At 41.7% G+C, this 17,841-nt stretch overlaps 1 protein-coding gene across 4 annotated transcripts in view; it reads left to right on the top strand.

The window, feature by feature from the left end:
- Positions 1-17,841, top strand: part of GLP1R (glucagon like peptide 1 receptor) — a 91,572-nt gene continuing 73,731 nt past the window's right edge. For 2 of the 4 annotated variants that reach the window (XM_071806119.1, XM_071806122.1), the window contains exon 1: positions 1-138. In XM_071806119.1, coding sequence (XP_071662220.1) covers positions 55-138 — 84 coding nt within the window. In that variant the 5' untranslated portion in view covers positions 1-54. Of the gene's footprint in view, positions 139-419; positions 491-679; positions 764-17,841 lie in introns of those variants that run through there. The other 2 variants (XM_065834089.2, XM_071806121.1) reach the window with 2 other exon arrangements.

Here is a 17,841-nt window from a genome sequence, read left to right as displayed (position 1 = left end):
ATCCCCTGCCGCGGAGCCGTGCTGGGTCCCCGCGCATGGGGGGCTGCCCCGGACATGCCCTTCTCCCCGCCGGCGGCGCCGCTCAGCTTCGCCGTCCTGCTGCTGGCCGCCGCGGGAAGGTCCCACCCCGTCAGGCGGGTGAGTGCTACGGACGTACCGGTGCCGCTGCCCGGCCCGGCGTCCCGAGGTTATTTCCCCCTCCCGTCAGCGCTGGGGCGGGGGCTGCTCTCTGCCGCGGTTTTCCGCGCCGCGGAGCGGGAGGCGGGTGCGGGGGAAGCTGCGGGTGCGCCTCGAGGACCAGCTGGAAGTTAAATCCGTTACTTTTTGGGTGCTCGCGCCGACACTTGCAGCAGAACAAGCGGCCACCGGGGACGCGGGATTGCGGCGCGGGGACGTTCCGCGCGTGGGCCCCGCTGCGAGTTTGGGTTTGAGGCGAGCGAAGGGGGGAAAGGAGCGGAGACACGGCCACTGCGAGGACGTTGCCCTCGAGGTAACGCTCCCTCCCCGCCACGGGAAATAACACGCATGTTTGTCATGTCAGACGACCGTGGGAAAAACAGAGCGGGGCCGTGGCGGTGGGTAGAGAATCGTCTGGAGGGGGAGCGGGTGGGACCCCCCCTTTTCTGAAACTTAGCAGGGGACGAGGCGGAGGGTGATGCTCCGGAGGAGGCGAGGGGCAGGGTCTGCCGGGGCGGCTCGTCTCACTGCTACCTCCCCGAAACGCCGGGCAAATTGCTTTAATGCCTCCTTTGGCGGCGACCAGGTGAAGCAACTGAGGCTGCTGGGTTTTCCTCTTGTTTCGCGGGCCCCGTGGGCGCGGTGGAGCTGCCAGCGCTGACGAGCCGTGTCATGGGAGAGCCCTGAGCAGCGGCAGGCTCGGCAGGAGGCTGCTCAGGCAGGAACTGGGCTGTGTGACACGCACAGAGCAAGGCTGGGAAAACAAAGTAGAATTCGTGGTGAAGAGCATCGAGAGGCAATGGGCAAGAGGGAGCGGGTGAGGAAAGGGTGGACAGAGAAGGCTGACCACAATTTGGTGGGGTTGTGGGGGAGTGCTGCTATAAGGAGAGCAAGGGTGGACTGGAAGCTGAGGTTGTAGGTTGCAGAGATGAAGTGAAGGACACTGAAGGTGATGATGGACCAAGTTCACTGCCTGTGCAGCTTCTTTTCAGGTGCTAAAAGTTCGAGGTTATTGGTTTATACAGAACAGCACTAAGATGATCTGTTTAGTTCCCAACTAAGTCTAAGTTGGTAGGGTTGTCTGTTTGTAGTGGGTTTTCCTTGTTAGTATGGACATCTGGCCTTTAAAGGAGCAACAGGCACAAGCTGCATAGAGGAAAATCTGTATCTTGAAGATGATCAAACACTGAAATGGTGGCCCAGTGAGAGTGGGGAGCCTACATCCATGGTGCTTGTTATTTGACAGGATAAGGCACTGGAGCAGCTTGAGGTTGTGCTGCTGAGCAAACTAATGATGGGACTGCCAGAGGCAGAGAGTTAAAGTGAAAGCACCTTTCCTAGCAAAGGATCTCCTTTAGCTGGATGTAGAACTGGGGAGAGGTGAGAAGACAGAGGCTTCTGTGGTCTCAACACTATGCTCACCCTTGGACTTCAGTGTTGCTTATTGCAACAAGTACTTTTATAGCCTCTTCTGACACTAGAGGGTCTTAGCTGACAACTTGTCTGGAGCACCAATTGTGCTTGTCATATGCTGAGAAAATGTACAAAATACTCTGCTTAATCCTGAGTATACAGAAGTGTGGGACTTTTGCTGTCAGGAGTCTTTTCTCAGGTTCAGTTCAGAGTAGTGTTAAAGTTAATATTTAACGTAAACTGAAAATAGCATTGATTACACAGTAGGGGATAGTAAAATCCAGGAGACAGCAATCAGCTGCAAGGTCTTCTGGTTTAAATGGGGAGGATATCTGAGAGGAACGTAGAATGATTTGATATGGAGTTGGAGGAAGAACTGTTTTTTTGGTGCTGTGGCTGTTTTCCTTTGATCTTTCCTCTCTCTCCCTCCAGCTCCTCAAACAAATGAGAAAAGAGGGGGAGAATAGGAATCTGAGAATGTGTGTAAAAGGACAAAATGTAGAGTTTCTATGTGAGGTGGTACTTCATACATGCCATCATCTTAAATGCAGGGTGACTGGAAATTGCTTAAGTGTCTCGATCTTCCTTACTCCATTAAAAGTAGTAGAATGACCAAGAGCTAGTAGTATGTAGCTGTATTGCAGAATTTTATTGCTAATGACAAGCCTGAGTCCTTTCCCTGCTCTCCTCAGCTCTTATATCTGAAGTGCTCTTGTATGGAAATAGAAAAGTACTCACATCAATATCAGCACTTACATTAATCGGACCGTGTAAGTATGTGTATGCTGTTGGTGCTCTCTCTTAATTAATACTGTGTTATTTAGGCTTATTTAGATACAGTTGCTAGTCTGTTCTCCAAACTAACAGTCAGCATGAGTTCTTAGGTTGCAGGTGTTAGGGACACATATAGTTGCTGCTACTTGCTCAGCCTTCTGAAGCCTTCAGTGGCTGCTTCTCATTCTGCAGCATCTGCTATAACCATGGGTATCTAGTATCAGGTATTTCTCTCAGAGAGTACTACCTTGGAATCCTGATAAGCCATGATGAAAAGATGCACTGTGAGTGGGTGGCTTTGAATGCGTCATTAGTCTGCTGTACTCTTGCCACAGTCTTGCAGGACCATGCATGCTTTGACTTTGTCTTCTGTTGCATGCCCTAGTGCTGAGAGGACTGAACCAAGGCTCATGATTACCACTGTCTTGTAGATTGTGTTCCTTAGAAGTCATAAGGGTTAGAAAATGGCTGTAGAACTTGGCTAAAAAACGACAGAAAAATTGAAGAGTGACCTGGAAACTAGTGACTCCATGCAGAAGCAAGGACGGGGAGTTGGGCTGCATCTGGATTAGCTGATCTTTACCTGGGCTAAAATGCCTCCATATGTAGGTTAGCTGGAAGTTCTGCATCATTCCTTATTATTTCTCTATTTTCTGTTCCCAAAAGCTTGCATGGAGCTGGTTTTCTTTCCTGCTCTCTGAAAATCAGAATGTGCTAGACAAGTCACAGCAGCATGTACCAGTACTGGTGTAGAAAGCAATGGAGGCAAGGGTGAACAGACAAGGTCTGACACTGTGCCACCTTGCTGTAGTTTTTATCAAATGAGACTTGGCTGGCTTTTAGGTAATGGGCTCCTTTCCAAGGAATATGGCCAGGTTCTTCAAAAGTTAATATTTGCAGGCTACTGAAATTCATGATTATATTAGTATGGTGTAAAACTCTAAATTGCTTAATAGTACAATAATCTGAATTAATACAGATTAAATTGGCATCCCAAATGACTAACACCTTTTGTATTCAGAAAATGATGTGTTTTTTGTTGTTTGCTTTTTTCTTTAGTAATGAGACTAACTTTCTAGAAACTCTGCAAAGCTAGTGACAGTGTGTGTGCTATAAACCAGATGCCCTAATGCAGCAAATCTGATTATACACACTAAAAATAAGATAATTACTTGTTATAATATCCCAAACCTCCCAAACCTAAATGTATGGGAGGGGGAGGAACAACAACAACAAACAAACAAACAAACTCCCAAACATTTCAGCCTTAAGGAGCCTAGGATATCAGATCTCCAAGAGCCAATGGAAGGGACTGTATTTCACACAGCAGAGCAATGACTTGGCTCGTTGCATTGTTTTAAAGCACTAATGTCTGATCCAGGCAAGTTTAAGTTATTGAAAGAGTTATTAAGTCTTTTTACCTTTCCCCATATTTCTAGGGCCATTGCTGCATTGCCCCACACGAAACTAGGCAGCAGTCTGAAATAGTGTGGACAAAAGTATTTGAAGTGTAGGCGGATACAGCTGGATGTGGAAGGGCTTGTTTCATGGCTGTACTAGCAGTGGGGTGTGTGTATCTCTCTTCTGTGAGAGAAAAACTTGTGTTCTCAAAGTGATGGACATGCAGCTTTGAATAACTAAAACTCTTGCTCTCCAAAAGTTGTAGCTTTGTAGCACAGTGAAGTTCAATGAAACTGGGTTTAATATACAAAGCATAAATAGTTGTCTGCTGGCTGTCAAACAGATTATAAAGGTATTGTATCATATCCTGTTTCTGTTAGCTTTTCAAACTAAACCAAGCTTTAATTAGCTGCATTGATTGATCGCCAGTTACTTGAGAGGACAAACCAGGAGCTTTTATCTCTGAAATCACAGGGCCTTCGCTGGTTTATAACTTGGAGAAGTCCTTTGGAAACTGATTGTTTCCTTCTGCAATGCTGTAGCGAAATGAAAGCTATTATCTTTACATTTGCCTTCTTTCATTAAAAACTTTTGTATTTCTCTCTCTGTGGTAAACCAGTGTGTGCACTGCTGCCAAGGCTGTCTGCTCAAGTTTCCTTGGCGCAGTGCATCAGTTCTATTAATTTGTGTCTTTACAAAAGTAAGTTTACACAATAGCAGATATGTCTTTGCTGTGGAAAAAAATTGTCTGCTCTGGAGGTAAGAGACCTTCTATTTAAGCCCTACAATGTTCTTTTCTTGTGAGGCTGAATTAAAACATCAGATAGGAGCTCCTTTAATGAAAGAATGCCTTTCTAACCTGGGTACCCAAGAAAAGACCGAGTTTAATACTTGCATCCGATGCTTCCTGGCAGAAGAGCGATAGGATAAACAGTACCTAGGGATCTCTTGCTTGCCAAATGTAAGGTAGCCCCTTAAATGTCACAGTTTTATACCAAATGCAGCGAATTTGAACTTATAGTAGGTAAATATAGGCTTGCTGCTGGTGGCTGAGTCCTGCTCTTTGATGCCTCTTTTTGTTCAGTATTGGAAACTGGTAGTTATAAATTGTGGCCACACTGTCCTATGATCCGCTGCATCCCAGTGTCCTGAAGTGTGAACGTGGAGGAGATTATGAAATGCATGTCAGTCTTCACAGGTAGGAGGAGAATCTTCGGGCAAAGTTGCAGCAGCAGTATCGTAACCTTCTCCACTGCTGAAGGAAGGTAGATGGCTCTACTCTTAGTGCCATGAATGTGGACCCATGCAAAGGGGAAGCTCCCTGAAGTTTTATTGGGACTTGAGTAAGCTTTACAGACAGTATTCCTGGGACACAGCGTGGCAGATGTTTGTGGCGGAGAACACGAGTGAATTTCCACCAGTTGTCTTCCCCTTAATCTTTGTGGTCTTATTTTCTCAAAGAAACAAGCAGCAATCCCTGCCTCCAATGTATGGGAATGAATTAATACAGGTTGCTAAGTGCAGACATGATGGCTTAAGAATCTCTTTCTCAAATGCTTACATGAAAACCTTGTGAGCAACCCCCCACCTCACGTTTAAGTATGGCATGACTCATAAATACTGCAACTATGTATAGAACAGACACAGGTTTAATTTAATCGAATGAATAATTATGAAATTGTAACTGGATAGAGCAAATTGTAGTTTACACAGGTGGAAAAGAATAGTTCATTCAGCTGGTCATTTTACTGACTGCATCTTATTGCTGTTTCACTGTAATTGATTGTTAATGGATTGCCATCTTCGCGCAGTCTGGTATTGACTGCTATTTTTCTTGCAATTGATTGTATTCCGTTGTTGGTTCACTCTCTTGCCAGCTTAATATGTTTTATGCTGGCTTTCCCATTTACTGTATTTTTCTTTCTCATGCTCTTCTGTCCATTGAGCTCATCCGCATTCTTCTGTTCTGTTCTTGTCCTGTCTCACTTATGCACATGCCCTGCCACTCTCCCAGTGCTTCCTTTGATGTCTTCATGTCAATTTTTGAAACTTAAGTTCTTATCTTGGTGTGTGGTTTTAACTTTAGTTTGCTGCTGCCCTTTTCCTTGTTCTGTTGCTATTCCTATGCACTCTCTGTTGTGCTATGGGAGAGGTTTAGGAAAGTGAACCTGCTTTCTGGTTGTGCCTTGGAAGTAGCTAAAGAGTCAAGATTTGTGTGGAGAAACATTCTGCAAATATTAGACTATGAACTCCTTGAGTGTGATTGAGAAGCTTGTGGCTCTTTTGGTGCCTTGTGTTCTTCTCTACCTGTTACCTTAAAGGACAAGTAAGCATGAGGTAGCTTACCATCTGAACTTTGTTATACTTTGGGCATATTGTCTGCTCATGCATTTATGCCTCTTACCATTGTTCACACTGATTTTTATACATATATATATATACACACACATATAAATATAAATATATTTTTTTTCCCCCTTCTTTCTCCATGAAACAGTTTCTTGCCAATTTACTAGACTTAATGTCTTCAGGGCAAACAGGAGTGGTATGTATGTGGACATATCTGCATGGGGTAATCTCCGTTATCTTGCTCTCTTTAAGACTTGCATTTCTGACTGTGTCATATTGGTAACCCTTCTGACATCTGCAGTTCTGGTGCTGCTCAACACATCACTCTGAAACAAAGCTTTACTGGAAGGCCTAGCATCAAGTGAACCAAAACACTTCTGTGAACACCCTAAGGGAAAAGGTGGAGGGAAAATGGTGCTCTTGTATATATACACTGGTGGCTACTGAGACTTTTGCACTGAGTACATCTCTGGTGCTTGGCAGAAGCTTATGGAATAGTCGTCCTGCACCAGAGCATGCTTTTGTGGCAGCACGAGCTGTTTAGACCATGACTGACTCTTTTGTGTGGACAAACCAAATGCAGACAAGCAGCTCAGTTACTGGAAGAGCTTCCCTGAGTGCTCTGGCTCTGCTCGTAATGGGTGTTTCTCTGGTGCATTCAAAGGTGGTCCAGCTACTTGTGAGCATGTCTTAGGTGTTGAAACAAGTTGAGGAATGGCAGCTGATGCTGTAACCAAGCCTTACCACATTGTCTACTGAGCTCTGATAATCAAGGGAGACGTACAAAACTCCTTCCAAAGGAGTGTATGGATTGAACCTCTTAAAATTTGACTTGGGCTATGTAGCATCAGTCTTCCTTTTCCTCTGATTTCTGCTAGCAGAAAACTTCTGTTTCTTTCCCATAGGAAACAACGGTCTTATTCTTCCATTTGCTAATACTCCTACTCCCTTTATTGACCAACTATATTCATCCTTATGTATAGTTTCATTTTGAAAACTGAAAAATGTTTGGTTTCTTGTGTTTGTGTTTTTTTCCTCAAAGCATACTCCAGTTGTTTCATTGCATCTGAGCTCTTTGTAACTAAGTTTCAAAGAGTTTGTTTTTAATGTGATCTGATTATGAGTCAAATTTTGCATTTGTTCATCTCGTTCATTGGTTCAGTCTTTCATCAGCATCTGAAAAAAGCCCTCAAACCAACAACCAACCAGACACCAACAAATGAGTGTAATTGGACTGCACAACCATGTAGCGTGTGACTGGAGGGAAGAAAGGAGAGATGGCCAGTAGATGACTTGTCTACTGCAGCAAGTGTTACTCAGTACTCTAAGAATCTCTCAGACCAAATAAATCAGAGTATTACCTTGTTACCTTGATGAGTGTAAAAACTTGCACCCACCTTCAAGAAAACAAAGCTGAAAGAAGACCCTAAACCAGAACTGAACTTAGATATCATTGTAGAACATCCATTTTTTTATTTTAGGCCTGCTGTCACTGTGTAGGGCATTAAAAGGATATTATGTGAGAGGATATGGTGTGTCGCTGCAGTTGCAGAGATCTCATCACCAAATCTTGTATATTTTGAAGATGACATAGTCAACTTGTAATGGAGAGAAGGACAAAGGGTCTGCTCAGTTAAATGGGCAGACTCTGTTTTTAAGTTAGTTGTCAGATTTGAGGACACATCTTTGGGAGAGGTTGGAGACATTAGGCTGACTTTCTCTTGCCTTCTGTCTGTCCTCCTGTGATATTCTTTTCTTTCTGAGCTTTTTGTTGAGTGGAAGGTAAATCCTAGGCACAGCATGCCATAAGTGCTGTCAGCAACTCAGCAGATTTTTTTTGTTGCCTCCTGTAAGGGAGAATAACTCAGAACTACTGCAGGTAAAGGCAGAATCTTTACACCTTTTGGAGGGTGTTTCTGGTCTAGTTTCCTGCTTCTGCAGGTGCATGGCAGAAATTATGAAGCATGGGGTTAATGTAACTACTAAGCTGTGGTGTGAAAAAGTAGTAATTATTGCCTTTCAAACCTTCTGGGAGAGACTGACATGCCTGATATCTGTGAGCTTCCATCATAAGATTAATTTCCTGACATACAGACTCCTGGCTATGCATTAGCCTCTCCACATATTTTCTTCAAGATAGAAATTGATAACTTTGTTTGCTCCTCTGACATGTCTAGAGTGCTGTACAGGAACGGTTGAAGAGTTGCTGTAAGACATTTTGACATAGAAAAAGGGTTGAGTGTACAGAAGCATTGACAAGCATCAGGTGTCTTTATGCCAAAATTGAAGGGGGAGAATCAGGAAACTTTCAAGAGACTTCATTACAGAATGCTCTATTCAAGTCACTACTTCATGAAATTAATTAGTTTACTCATCCCAATTTGATCTTTGTGTTGTTCAGGCTCCGTTACAGTGAACTCCTTGGAACCTGGAATAAGGTGGCAGGGCAAGGTACCTGTCTGGTTTGAGAAGTCCATACACCTGTTGCCTTTACGTCTGGCTGTGACTCTTCTACAGACTGATTGTTCTGCTGAGGAGTTTTGTACACAGAAATCCAAATTCTGTGCCTTTCAGACAGGGTGAAAATCTTGGTTTCAGTGCTTGAATTTTTCACTCTGTTTCAGTAGGTAAGATTGAGGAGGAAGTGTGAAGGTTGAAAGGAATACCAACATCTAAGAAGGCAACAGCCTGCCCCGTATGCTACAATATTACTAGAGGTGCTGTTACTGTTGTGGAGAGAGCCACGCCCTGGAAAAAACCCTACACTTCCACATAAGTCACTTTTTAAAGTGGTGTGGATATTGTTATGGCTGTGCATTGGTTAAAAATAAAAGATACAGCCCTGTATCAGTGGATCAATGATATTCAATTAGGTCAATCTCCATCTTCATCCTTCCAATGCTTTCCTCACAAATAAAAATTTTCTGCTCTACAAAGCCAATTACAGAGAACAAATGAGGCCTTTAATTTTTATCCCTTGAGACGGGAAGGTTAAGATACAGTATTTGATCTGAATTATTTGAAATAGCTAGTGGTCTTTTGTCAGATACTGTGGCATCTTCTAATCTATTGCCCTTCTCATTTACGGATCGTAATGAAGAAAAATTCATCAAACACCATTTGAAATGCATCATTCTAAGAATAACAAAAGGATCCCATTACTTTTAAACTCTGTGACATTGCAAGCAGAGTACACACTGGAGAGGGGAAAACAAACTAGCAAACAAACAAAAACCCAACAAAACCGAAAACAAAAAAAAGCACCCAGGAAGCTGTTATATGCTGTTTACGGTGATGCTGCATAGCTATAAATTGCACATCAAATAAATTAAGATGTATTTGTAATGGACTTTTTTCAAAAAGCCCCAAATCCTTAATATGTATGACTTCTCTAAATGAAATACAAAGCCTAACAGAGATGGTATGGAAGACATTCACATACAAAGGTGGTCAGAAACATCCCATTAAAACAGTATTTCAGAAGATCAGGTTCCAACACATTTAGTGTTGCAATAGATGCACTTTGAACCAACTCCTGTGTTGGTTATTAGTTGAATTAAACTAAAAGCTGACACACAAAACTTTTTAAAAAAATCTGCATCTGGTGTTATTTGGTTTAGCTTCCTATGGAGTTCCAAGAGGTAGCTATTGTCAGTTAAAGGATAAACTTGCATTAAAAGATTTCTGTAGAATAATTCCGTAGGCTCTGAATTAGTTTGTTTCTTTTTGTGGATTAAGACACCTGGTGGTAATGAACGAGGCTATTAAAGCTTTCTAGAATAAAACCGTTTCTATTCCTAATGAGATGGATGGATAAAAGAATGTTAGCTTTATAGTTTGAGCTCTTAATGGCCTTGCAACAGTAAACATGGTTGTGAATTGCAGTAAACAAAGCTGCCATTTGAAACTGCGTTTCTTGATTTCTTACTTGTTTTAATGTCTAAGCAACACTGATGTCTTGGGGCTGGAGTATTGAATGGCTGAGGTTGCAAGGGACCTCTGGAAGTCATCTGGTCCAGCCTCCTTGCTTAAACAGAGCCACCTAGAGCTGTCCCTGTGACTGGAAAAAATATTTATCTATTTATTTACTTCTATAGCATCCATGCAGATGGGTCATAGAGCAACCAAAGAACTCTGTATTTCCTAATCTGTTTTCCTACTTCCTTGCTGCTTACAGGAAATGAGTGTTGGGACATCCTGTAATGATTCAAGGAAGCTTTCATCTTGCTCCTCACTCCTGCCTTCTTCCCCACTCTGTCACTCTTCATCCCTCTTAATTAACAAGGACCTGAGTTTCCATGTGGTGTTTTGCCATTTAAAAGTTTTTTTCAAGATGCAAAGATCTGATAACTCTCCATACAATAGACTTAAAATCACCTGACTTGACTTGTAGTCCTTTATGTGATTGCACCAGCAATGAAACATTATATGAGTAGGGAAAAGGGTGAATGATTACATGGATTAATCTCTTCCCTTATATATTAATTTTTGAGGAAGCTGTTACCATTGCAGATTGTTACTCTTCTGTAAAAGATGCCTTGAGTTAGTGCAGCTTTCACCACTTCTGCTTGGTTTTGGCAAAACGGTGTCACAGGCTTTCCAAATGTGAACAGCAGTCTCTTGTTTGGATCTTTATAGTGATGTTCCAGTATGCTGTTTTCCAGGAGGGAGGATAGTAAGGAGGGGCTTTTGTTTGGTTGTTTGGTGGTGTGTTTGTTGTGTTGTGGTGTGTGTGTGGTTGTGTTGTGGTGTGATTTGTGTGTGTGTGTGTTTGTGTGGTTTGTGCCTTTTTTTTTTTTTTTTTTTTGTGAGGAGCACAAGTGGTGTGCTATGAGGAAACTCTTTCAAAACATGTCCAGGATAAAATATTTCTTGTTCTCAACAGAAAACTCTGTGAGGATAGGTGGGAAGTACGTGCTTTGAGCTACAAAAACTAGTTGAGGTCCTCTTTGGGGACAAGGCTTTAATTTCTGTACATAGGAAAGGAAGGAGGAGAAGATGGGTAACAGACTGTCCACATTGCTGTAGCATTCATGGTTTAGTCTGAGCAATCAAGTGAGATGTGCCATGCAGGACAGCGGTTGTTGGTTATGAGGAGTCTGACTGAACTGAAACTTGTGGCTCATTGACAAGCTGTTTTTCTTTGTTAGAATTTTCATCTTTCATAGTGCTTACACTTGCAGATAAAGGTTTTGTTCTAAGAATGGAATAGTCAGGTAGAAGGAAGAAACAGGGGTGGCTCAAGACTTATGTTAAACGTGTCTCTGTGGCTGCTATGCAAGTCTGGTGGAACATTTTGTGGTTGATAAATGAAAAGAAGTGTCCAAGTTTGGGCTTGGGGGTGTGTTTGCTTTTTTCACTTGACTATCTTACACAGACCAATTTAAAGTTGCAAACTTTCAATATCTTACTTCATTTCAGGGAGTTTGAGTTAGATGATTAACATTCCTGTAGCACATGTTTTAATTACTGAATAGGGAATAACATTGTATTGCATTTTTCTAGAAAGAGTGACAACCACTCCTACTTTCTATTAATAACAAGGTAGGATGAGCACATCTGCATGTTGCTATAATCCATGCAGTAAGATAACTCCCTCCAAATACCTGTTTGGTGGAAGCAGCGGTAGTAATGAGGTTTTCTGTGTGCATTTGATTACCAAGTCTGTGTGCTTGGACGCTAATACAATAGGTGCCTTAGAAATACCTGTAATAGCTACAGAAAGCAGTAGGGTAGAAATTCCTTTTTATATTGAGTCAGGATTCAAGGACTGTTTTTCTAAAAGTGTTCTCAGTTCCTGTATAATTGACTGCAAGGGGAGGAGGGGTTGCAGCTGCACGGTAGACATCTTAATCAATGAGACTGTTTGTATTATTAAACAATATACTCTTTAGAGGCAGGCACTTAATAACAAGCTAAGCTGTCAGTGCTGCACATACTACTTAGGGAGTTTAAAGCTGTAGTATGGAGAGAACAAAGCTAATGTAAACATCCTTTATAGTTCATAAGGTTAAATTTATACTTGCTCAGGCTTTCAATAATTGGTTTCCTTCATGTCTGTCCTTTGTATTGCTCTTTGCCTGTAGAGTTCGCCTTGGAACCAGCAACTTGGTTCACAGGCTGGCTTTAATATTTGCTGTGTACTATCCCCTGTTGTCTTTGAAAAGACCCTATAGGTTTTTCTTCAACAGGAAGACTTAGTCTTTTTCAGTCTTGGCTTTGCTGTTCTATCTGAGCTGCTTGGCAGAAAGCTTAAATAAAGCTTTAAAGGAAATTCATATGTTCAAGTAATTCATTAACATGCCTGTACTTCAGAGAAGGGGAGGGAGAGATAGTCTGTGTAAATGGCTGATCAAGAGAAACTAAATATCCAGTTGGTGTGCTAGAAAGAACTTGTGTGAAAATACTGCATTCCAAATACTTGTCCCCAAATTCTATCTGAGTTGATGCTACTTTATGGCCTCTGGAATATTTTTGTTTGTTTTTAATTTATAGCTGTTCTTATTCTTCTCTCTTTCCCCTGTTTTTGTCATGCTGGAAATATTTGGAGTGAAATCAAGCTCTGGAAATAAACAGATTTATTACACCGTTCAAAGTGTCTCTATCCTGCTCAATGGACAGCTGGGATCAGCACAGAAGAAAAGTGTTTTCTTGAAAGGCAGCATGGGCAGCAGGTTATGTCACTGGGAAATGAGAAGATAATTTCATAGCAAATTCATAGCAAACTTGGAACACTGTCAAGTATGGGATGACAGGCAGCCAACGTGGAAATATTCAGCTTCTAATACCATTCTGAGCTGACTGCTTTGTGCTTATTTTGCAATACTCATCTTTTATTTAGTTTTATGATTCAAGCTGGAAAATAAACTATTTGAACAGTTGGGAATGGAAAGTGTCATCCTACTTTGATCTTGACTAAATCACTTTCTCTTTAGCCTTCTGTTCCCTCTCATCTGTCTCTTCTTCCATCCCAGTGCCGCCTTAAGTTTTTGACCATTTCTGGTCCAAGTAATCTGACGAGGGAAATGTTTTGCAGGTTAGTGTCCTTTCCATTAAAAGTTTTCATAGAAACAAAGCAGACAAGCTGGCCAGTCTGCTGTGTGTTTGTCTGGTTCCCCAGGCTGCTTATCTAAAGGGCCCCTCCAGGGAGCATGTCTCAGCTCTTGCCAGGGTTGTCTTCCTGTCTTCCATATAGTGACTAACTGCCTTATTTGGTTGTGTTGTTTCTATCCTTGAATTCCATAAAATGGCTACTTCAGAACAACTCTAGTTAAGAATGAAGCTTTAAGGATTTGTTTTTTCCACCCCCTCCCCAAAACACTAGTTTATATAGTGGGCAGCCTCGTGAGATTCTGTATTCATCTGGGGCCCCTGCTGGGTTGTACTGATGAGTATTGGTGTTGCATGGGGGTTTTAGTTTTTTAAGCTAATAAACTTTTTTTTATCCTTTTTTTTTTTTCTCTTTCTTCCTTTAAACTATATAGCTAAATGAGCCTTCCTCTTGAAGATAAGAAATGTGAAGGATGAAATGTTAATGAATTAATGACTGACTTATTTTAATAATTGGTAACTATTATGTAAAGGATGTTGAGAGAGGTTTGCGTACACAAAGACTTATTCACAAGATCTGAATAAATCTTGGTTATTGTAAAGGAGGAGAATGCACCTTACAATAACTTGAACAGAAGCTGTTCCTGCGGGTGGTTAGAGCACAAGGTTTTTCATGTACCTGCCCTTTCTAGCATGATTTTGGCTGTAGGGTTTCAGAATATAATCAAAGCTGACCTTTCTTTCCTTTCCACATAGCACTTTTAGTTCTACATGGGTATAGAGGATATTTGGCTCACTAAGGTATAATCTTAATTGCAGTATATTCTGCAGTATCTATATACCACGTCAGTCTTAAAGGTCTATATGATCTACTGACTAGGCCTTCATAGGTTTTAAAATTTGTGATTTTATTACTAGTGATAAAGAATAACTAGGTTTATTTTGTGTATTTTGTTGTTGGTTTGCTTTAAAGGAATATTGATGATTCCATTCAGCCTTTTTAGAGCTAGGTGTGACAGAGTAATAAGATGTATAGAGAGAATCTGTGGTGGTGAGTTTCTTTCAAAAGGTGCTCTTCTAATAAAACTGCAAGAGCATCTAAGACAGCTGTGGAGATATTAATCTGAAAGTTGAGATTTGCTCAATTTTCATAACATACAAAGTAAAAAAAGAATTTGAATATTGTATGTGGTATATGTACACGAGAGGAGGATAATAAGGTGACAAATTTGGGCAGAATACAATTATTGAGGTTAGAAAGTGAATGGAGCTATTAATGCTTCCAAACTGTGAATCCACTTATGGTCCTGTGCTTTAGAATAGAATATTTCAGTTGGAAGGGATGTACAATAATCATCTAGTCTGACTGCTTGACTGAGAGTAAAAACATGTTATTAAGGGCAATGTCCCAATGCCTCTTAAATGCTGTCAGGCTTGGGGCATCTGCCACCTCTCTAGGAAGTCTATTCTAGCATTTGACCACCTTCTCAGTAAATAAATGCCTCCTAATGTCCAGCATAATCCTCCCTGGCACAGGTTTGTACCATTCCCATGCATCCTGCCACTAGATACCAGGGAGAAGAGTTCAGCTTCTCCTGCTCAGCCTCCCCTCCTCAGGAAGCTGTAGACAGCAATGAGGTTGCCCCTCAGCCTCTTCTCCAAACTAGACAAGCCCAAAGTCCTCAGCTGCTTCTCACAGGACATTCCTTCCAGTTCTGTCACCAGCTTTGTTGCCCTTCTCTGGATGCATTCAAGGACCTTCACATCCTTCTTAAATTGTGGGACCAGAACCACACACAGTGCTCTCGGTGAAGCCTCACCAATGCTGAATACAGTGGAAAAAGTCCTGTCTTCCTGAACTCCACGTACAGTCAGTAAGAAGGAGAGGAAGAAGGCAACAAGAAAGGAAAAAGGCAAGGGACATCTAATGCTGTATTCTCTGGGTGCTTTGGAAGGTTGTAAAAGGGTGTGTGTGTCTGTACACTTGTGTGCATGTGTCTGGTGTGATGTTTGAGCAGAACTTTCACATACAGTGGCTAATTTACTTATTTTAAACTTAAATGTTTCAGTGAACTTTCTGTCCTCGAAATCAATGCTGCTAAAGCAAAAGGATGCCTGAGGTGGAAGAGGAACTGTGGGCTGTAGTATATTGGTGTGCCACTTGGCTAGCTGCAAGGAACAAAGGTAGTCAGGCATGAAAGCTTTTACCAGTCTCCAGAAGCAGATGTGATGTGCAGCCGTGATACTGCAGCACTTCCATCTACAGATTTTGACTTGTTTACCCAATCCATACCCTCTTCTAATTGGAAAAGTAGAAAGAACTGTAAGCTACCATCTGCAGCTGCAAAACTGAAAGAGTAAAAATGGTGTGAAAGGAAAAATCATTATGTAAAAAACACAAACACTTTAAACTTTGACGTGTTCAAGATGCAGATAGTGTCCCCAAATACCTCGAGCTGTGTAATCATCTTCTGTAACAACTTAAATGAGTCTTGTAAGAAATAGAGGCGGTGGCTAAAATTAATCTAGCAATGATGTATAACAGAAAGGTAAGGAAGCTGATGGCAACAAGTACATACCAACAGTTTAAAAAATGTAAACGAAGGTTAAAATATCTGAAAAGTCTGTGGTGGCTGGAGCTAAAGGAAAACAAGCTCCTTTGTCAGAATCCGACTTGGTCTTTACAGTGGTGGGGTGGAGGAGTCTGGCCTCCCCTGCACAGGGCTCCAGAGCAATGTTAGCATACTACCATATGGTAGCAATGCTATGAAAAATTCAATTGGTTTGTTTTTACTAGTAACTATTAGCTGTTCAGTCTGATACTCATCCAACAGTGTTGTGAAAAGGCTGAAAAATTATCTGATGCCACAAACAGTAACCAACCTGTTTAGCTGGGGAAAGTTGAATCGGATGTATTTTCATTACATCAATCTCATTTTATTAAAACTACTGTAACATACTTCATGTTTTGCAAGATAATTCCTTTTAAAAAAAACCCTATTTGCATGGATGATTCAACTCAGACGAGAATTAAGTGTGGAATTCAGTACTCAGCGTAATTAACCACAGTGGCAGCTTGCTGAAGGGTGCAGTGGGCTCTCTGTCACTTGGAGTCTTCAAGTCAAGATTAGATATACATCTGAGTGGTATTTTCTGGTTAAGCTAGCGTATGTGAGATGGATGCAGAAGTTAATATGGGGCCCTGAAAGGTGCTATGCAGGAAATTGATTGGATTATTATCATGGGTCCTTCTGGCCTCAAGGTCACCGTGTCTGCCATGTACCATTCCTAGTGGCAAAAGGTGAAAAATCATGAGTCATCTAGTAATGACCATAGACAAAGAGACCTTAAGGGCTATTTCTCCAACAGCTGAAATCCTCAAGTTTTTGCTTCTATGTGAGTAATAGACATTGGGCTGCTAGCTTAATGTTTTTATACAGGTAGTGGGCTTCATTTCAGGCTCCTTAGTTTGAATATGTTGGATAATTAAGATTGTTCTTATGCTTTGCTGTGAGCTGTGCTGCTTTTGCTTGTCTCTGCTTCACAGCAACTCTTATCCTCTTAAACATTTTGCCTGTTTAATTTTACCCTGGAGAGTTTGCCTGTCTGGCTCACAATGTTGATGGCAGAAGTCCTTATGGTGGCATAAGGAGATGAGGGGAGTGAGGGAAGGGGGAGGAAATCACAGCCTTTCTCTGGAGACAGAGAAACAACATCTTTCAACAGCAGAGCCGGTTAACTCTGCTTCAAATGCTGATAGTTACGCTGTAAGATGACTCTGTGCTCCAGAATTGTGTCTTATGGATGAACTGAGATGTAAAACATAAAAATCCCTTGCAGAGCAAGTTTGTTCAGAGAGCAAACTTTTCCTCAGAAAAAGAGATGTGACATAAAGCCACTGCTGTTTAAGTAACCAAGTTTTTTTTTCTCTAGCCTGTTCTGTGTGAATCTATTCTCTTTCTACAAGTGCTGCTTGATTTAAGGTTAATGTCAGATGGGAAATATGTGGCTGTGAAACTACTAACATGGAACTAATGGAATTATTTTAATTCCTTTTAAGTGACCTATCCATTTTCAGCTTTATTACTGCATGGTCACTGCTTCCCTCACTGCTTTGAAAATTGGAAATGGAGGAGAGGAAGCTTTTGTGCACAATTTAAAATATTCATTTTGACAAAGGTTAGAGACTTGACCATAGGAGAAGCTCACTCTTCTGTGTTCCGTTTGTCCAGGCTGGGCAGCTTTCTTGAGAAGATAGCTACAGGTTTTTCTTTGCTTGACTTCTGAAGTTGTTTCATCTTGTTCTTGAGCTTTATCATATCTCCTGCTTTCTGAAAACCCGTGTGGTTGCTGCCTGAGCAGCAGTCATCCTCTGTTGCTTACTTTTCCCCGTTCTTTTTGAAGATCTCCCTATGGAGGGGTGGAAAGAAGTGTTAGTCCACTCACCTTTAACATCAACATAATCACACTTCAATTCTGTAGCTTAAGCCACAGACCTCATTAGCTCCATATAGCTCTATGACAGGATGGAAAGGAGGAATTGAGCAGGAAGCAGCCTGATTTCTGTGGAGAGTTGTGACTGTCTTTGAAACTGGCTGTTGCCACAGCAGACATGCAGGGCTGAAGGCTGTGATATCTTCCAGAAGTAAAGGAAGAAGATCCAGCCCAAGGATTCTG

This window comes from Patagioenas fasciata, chromosome 3 (assembly GCF_037038585.1).
Source record: "Patagioenas fasciata isolate bPatFas1 chromosome 3, bPatFas1.hap1, whole genome shotgun sequence".
NCBI lineage: Eukaryota > Metazoa > Chordata > Aves > Columbiformes > Columbidae > Patagioenas > Patagioenas fasciata.
Note: the sequence above shows the minus strand (reverse complement) of the source record. Positions and strands in the feature narration are given on the sequence as shown.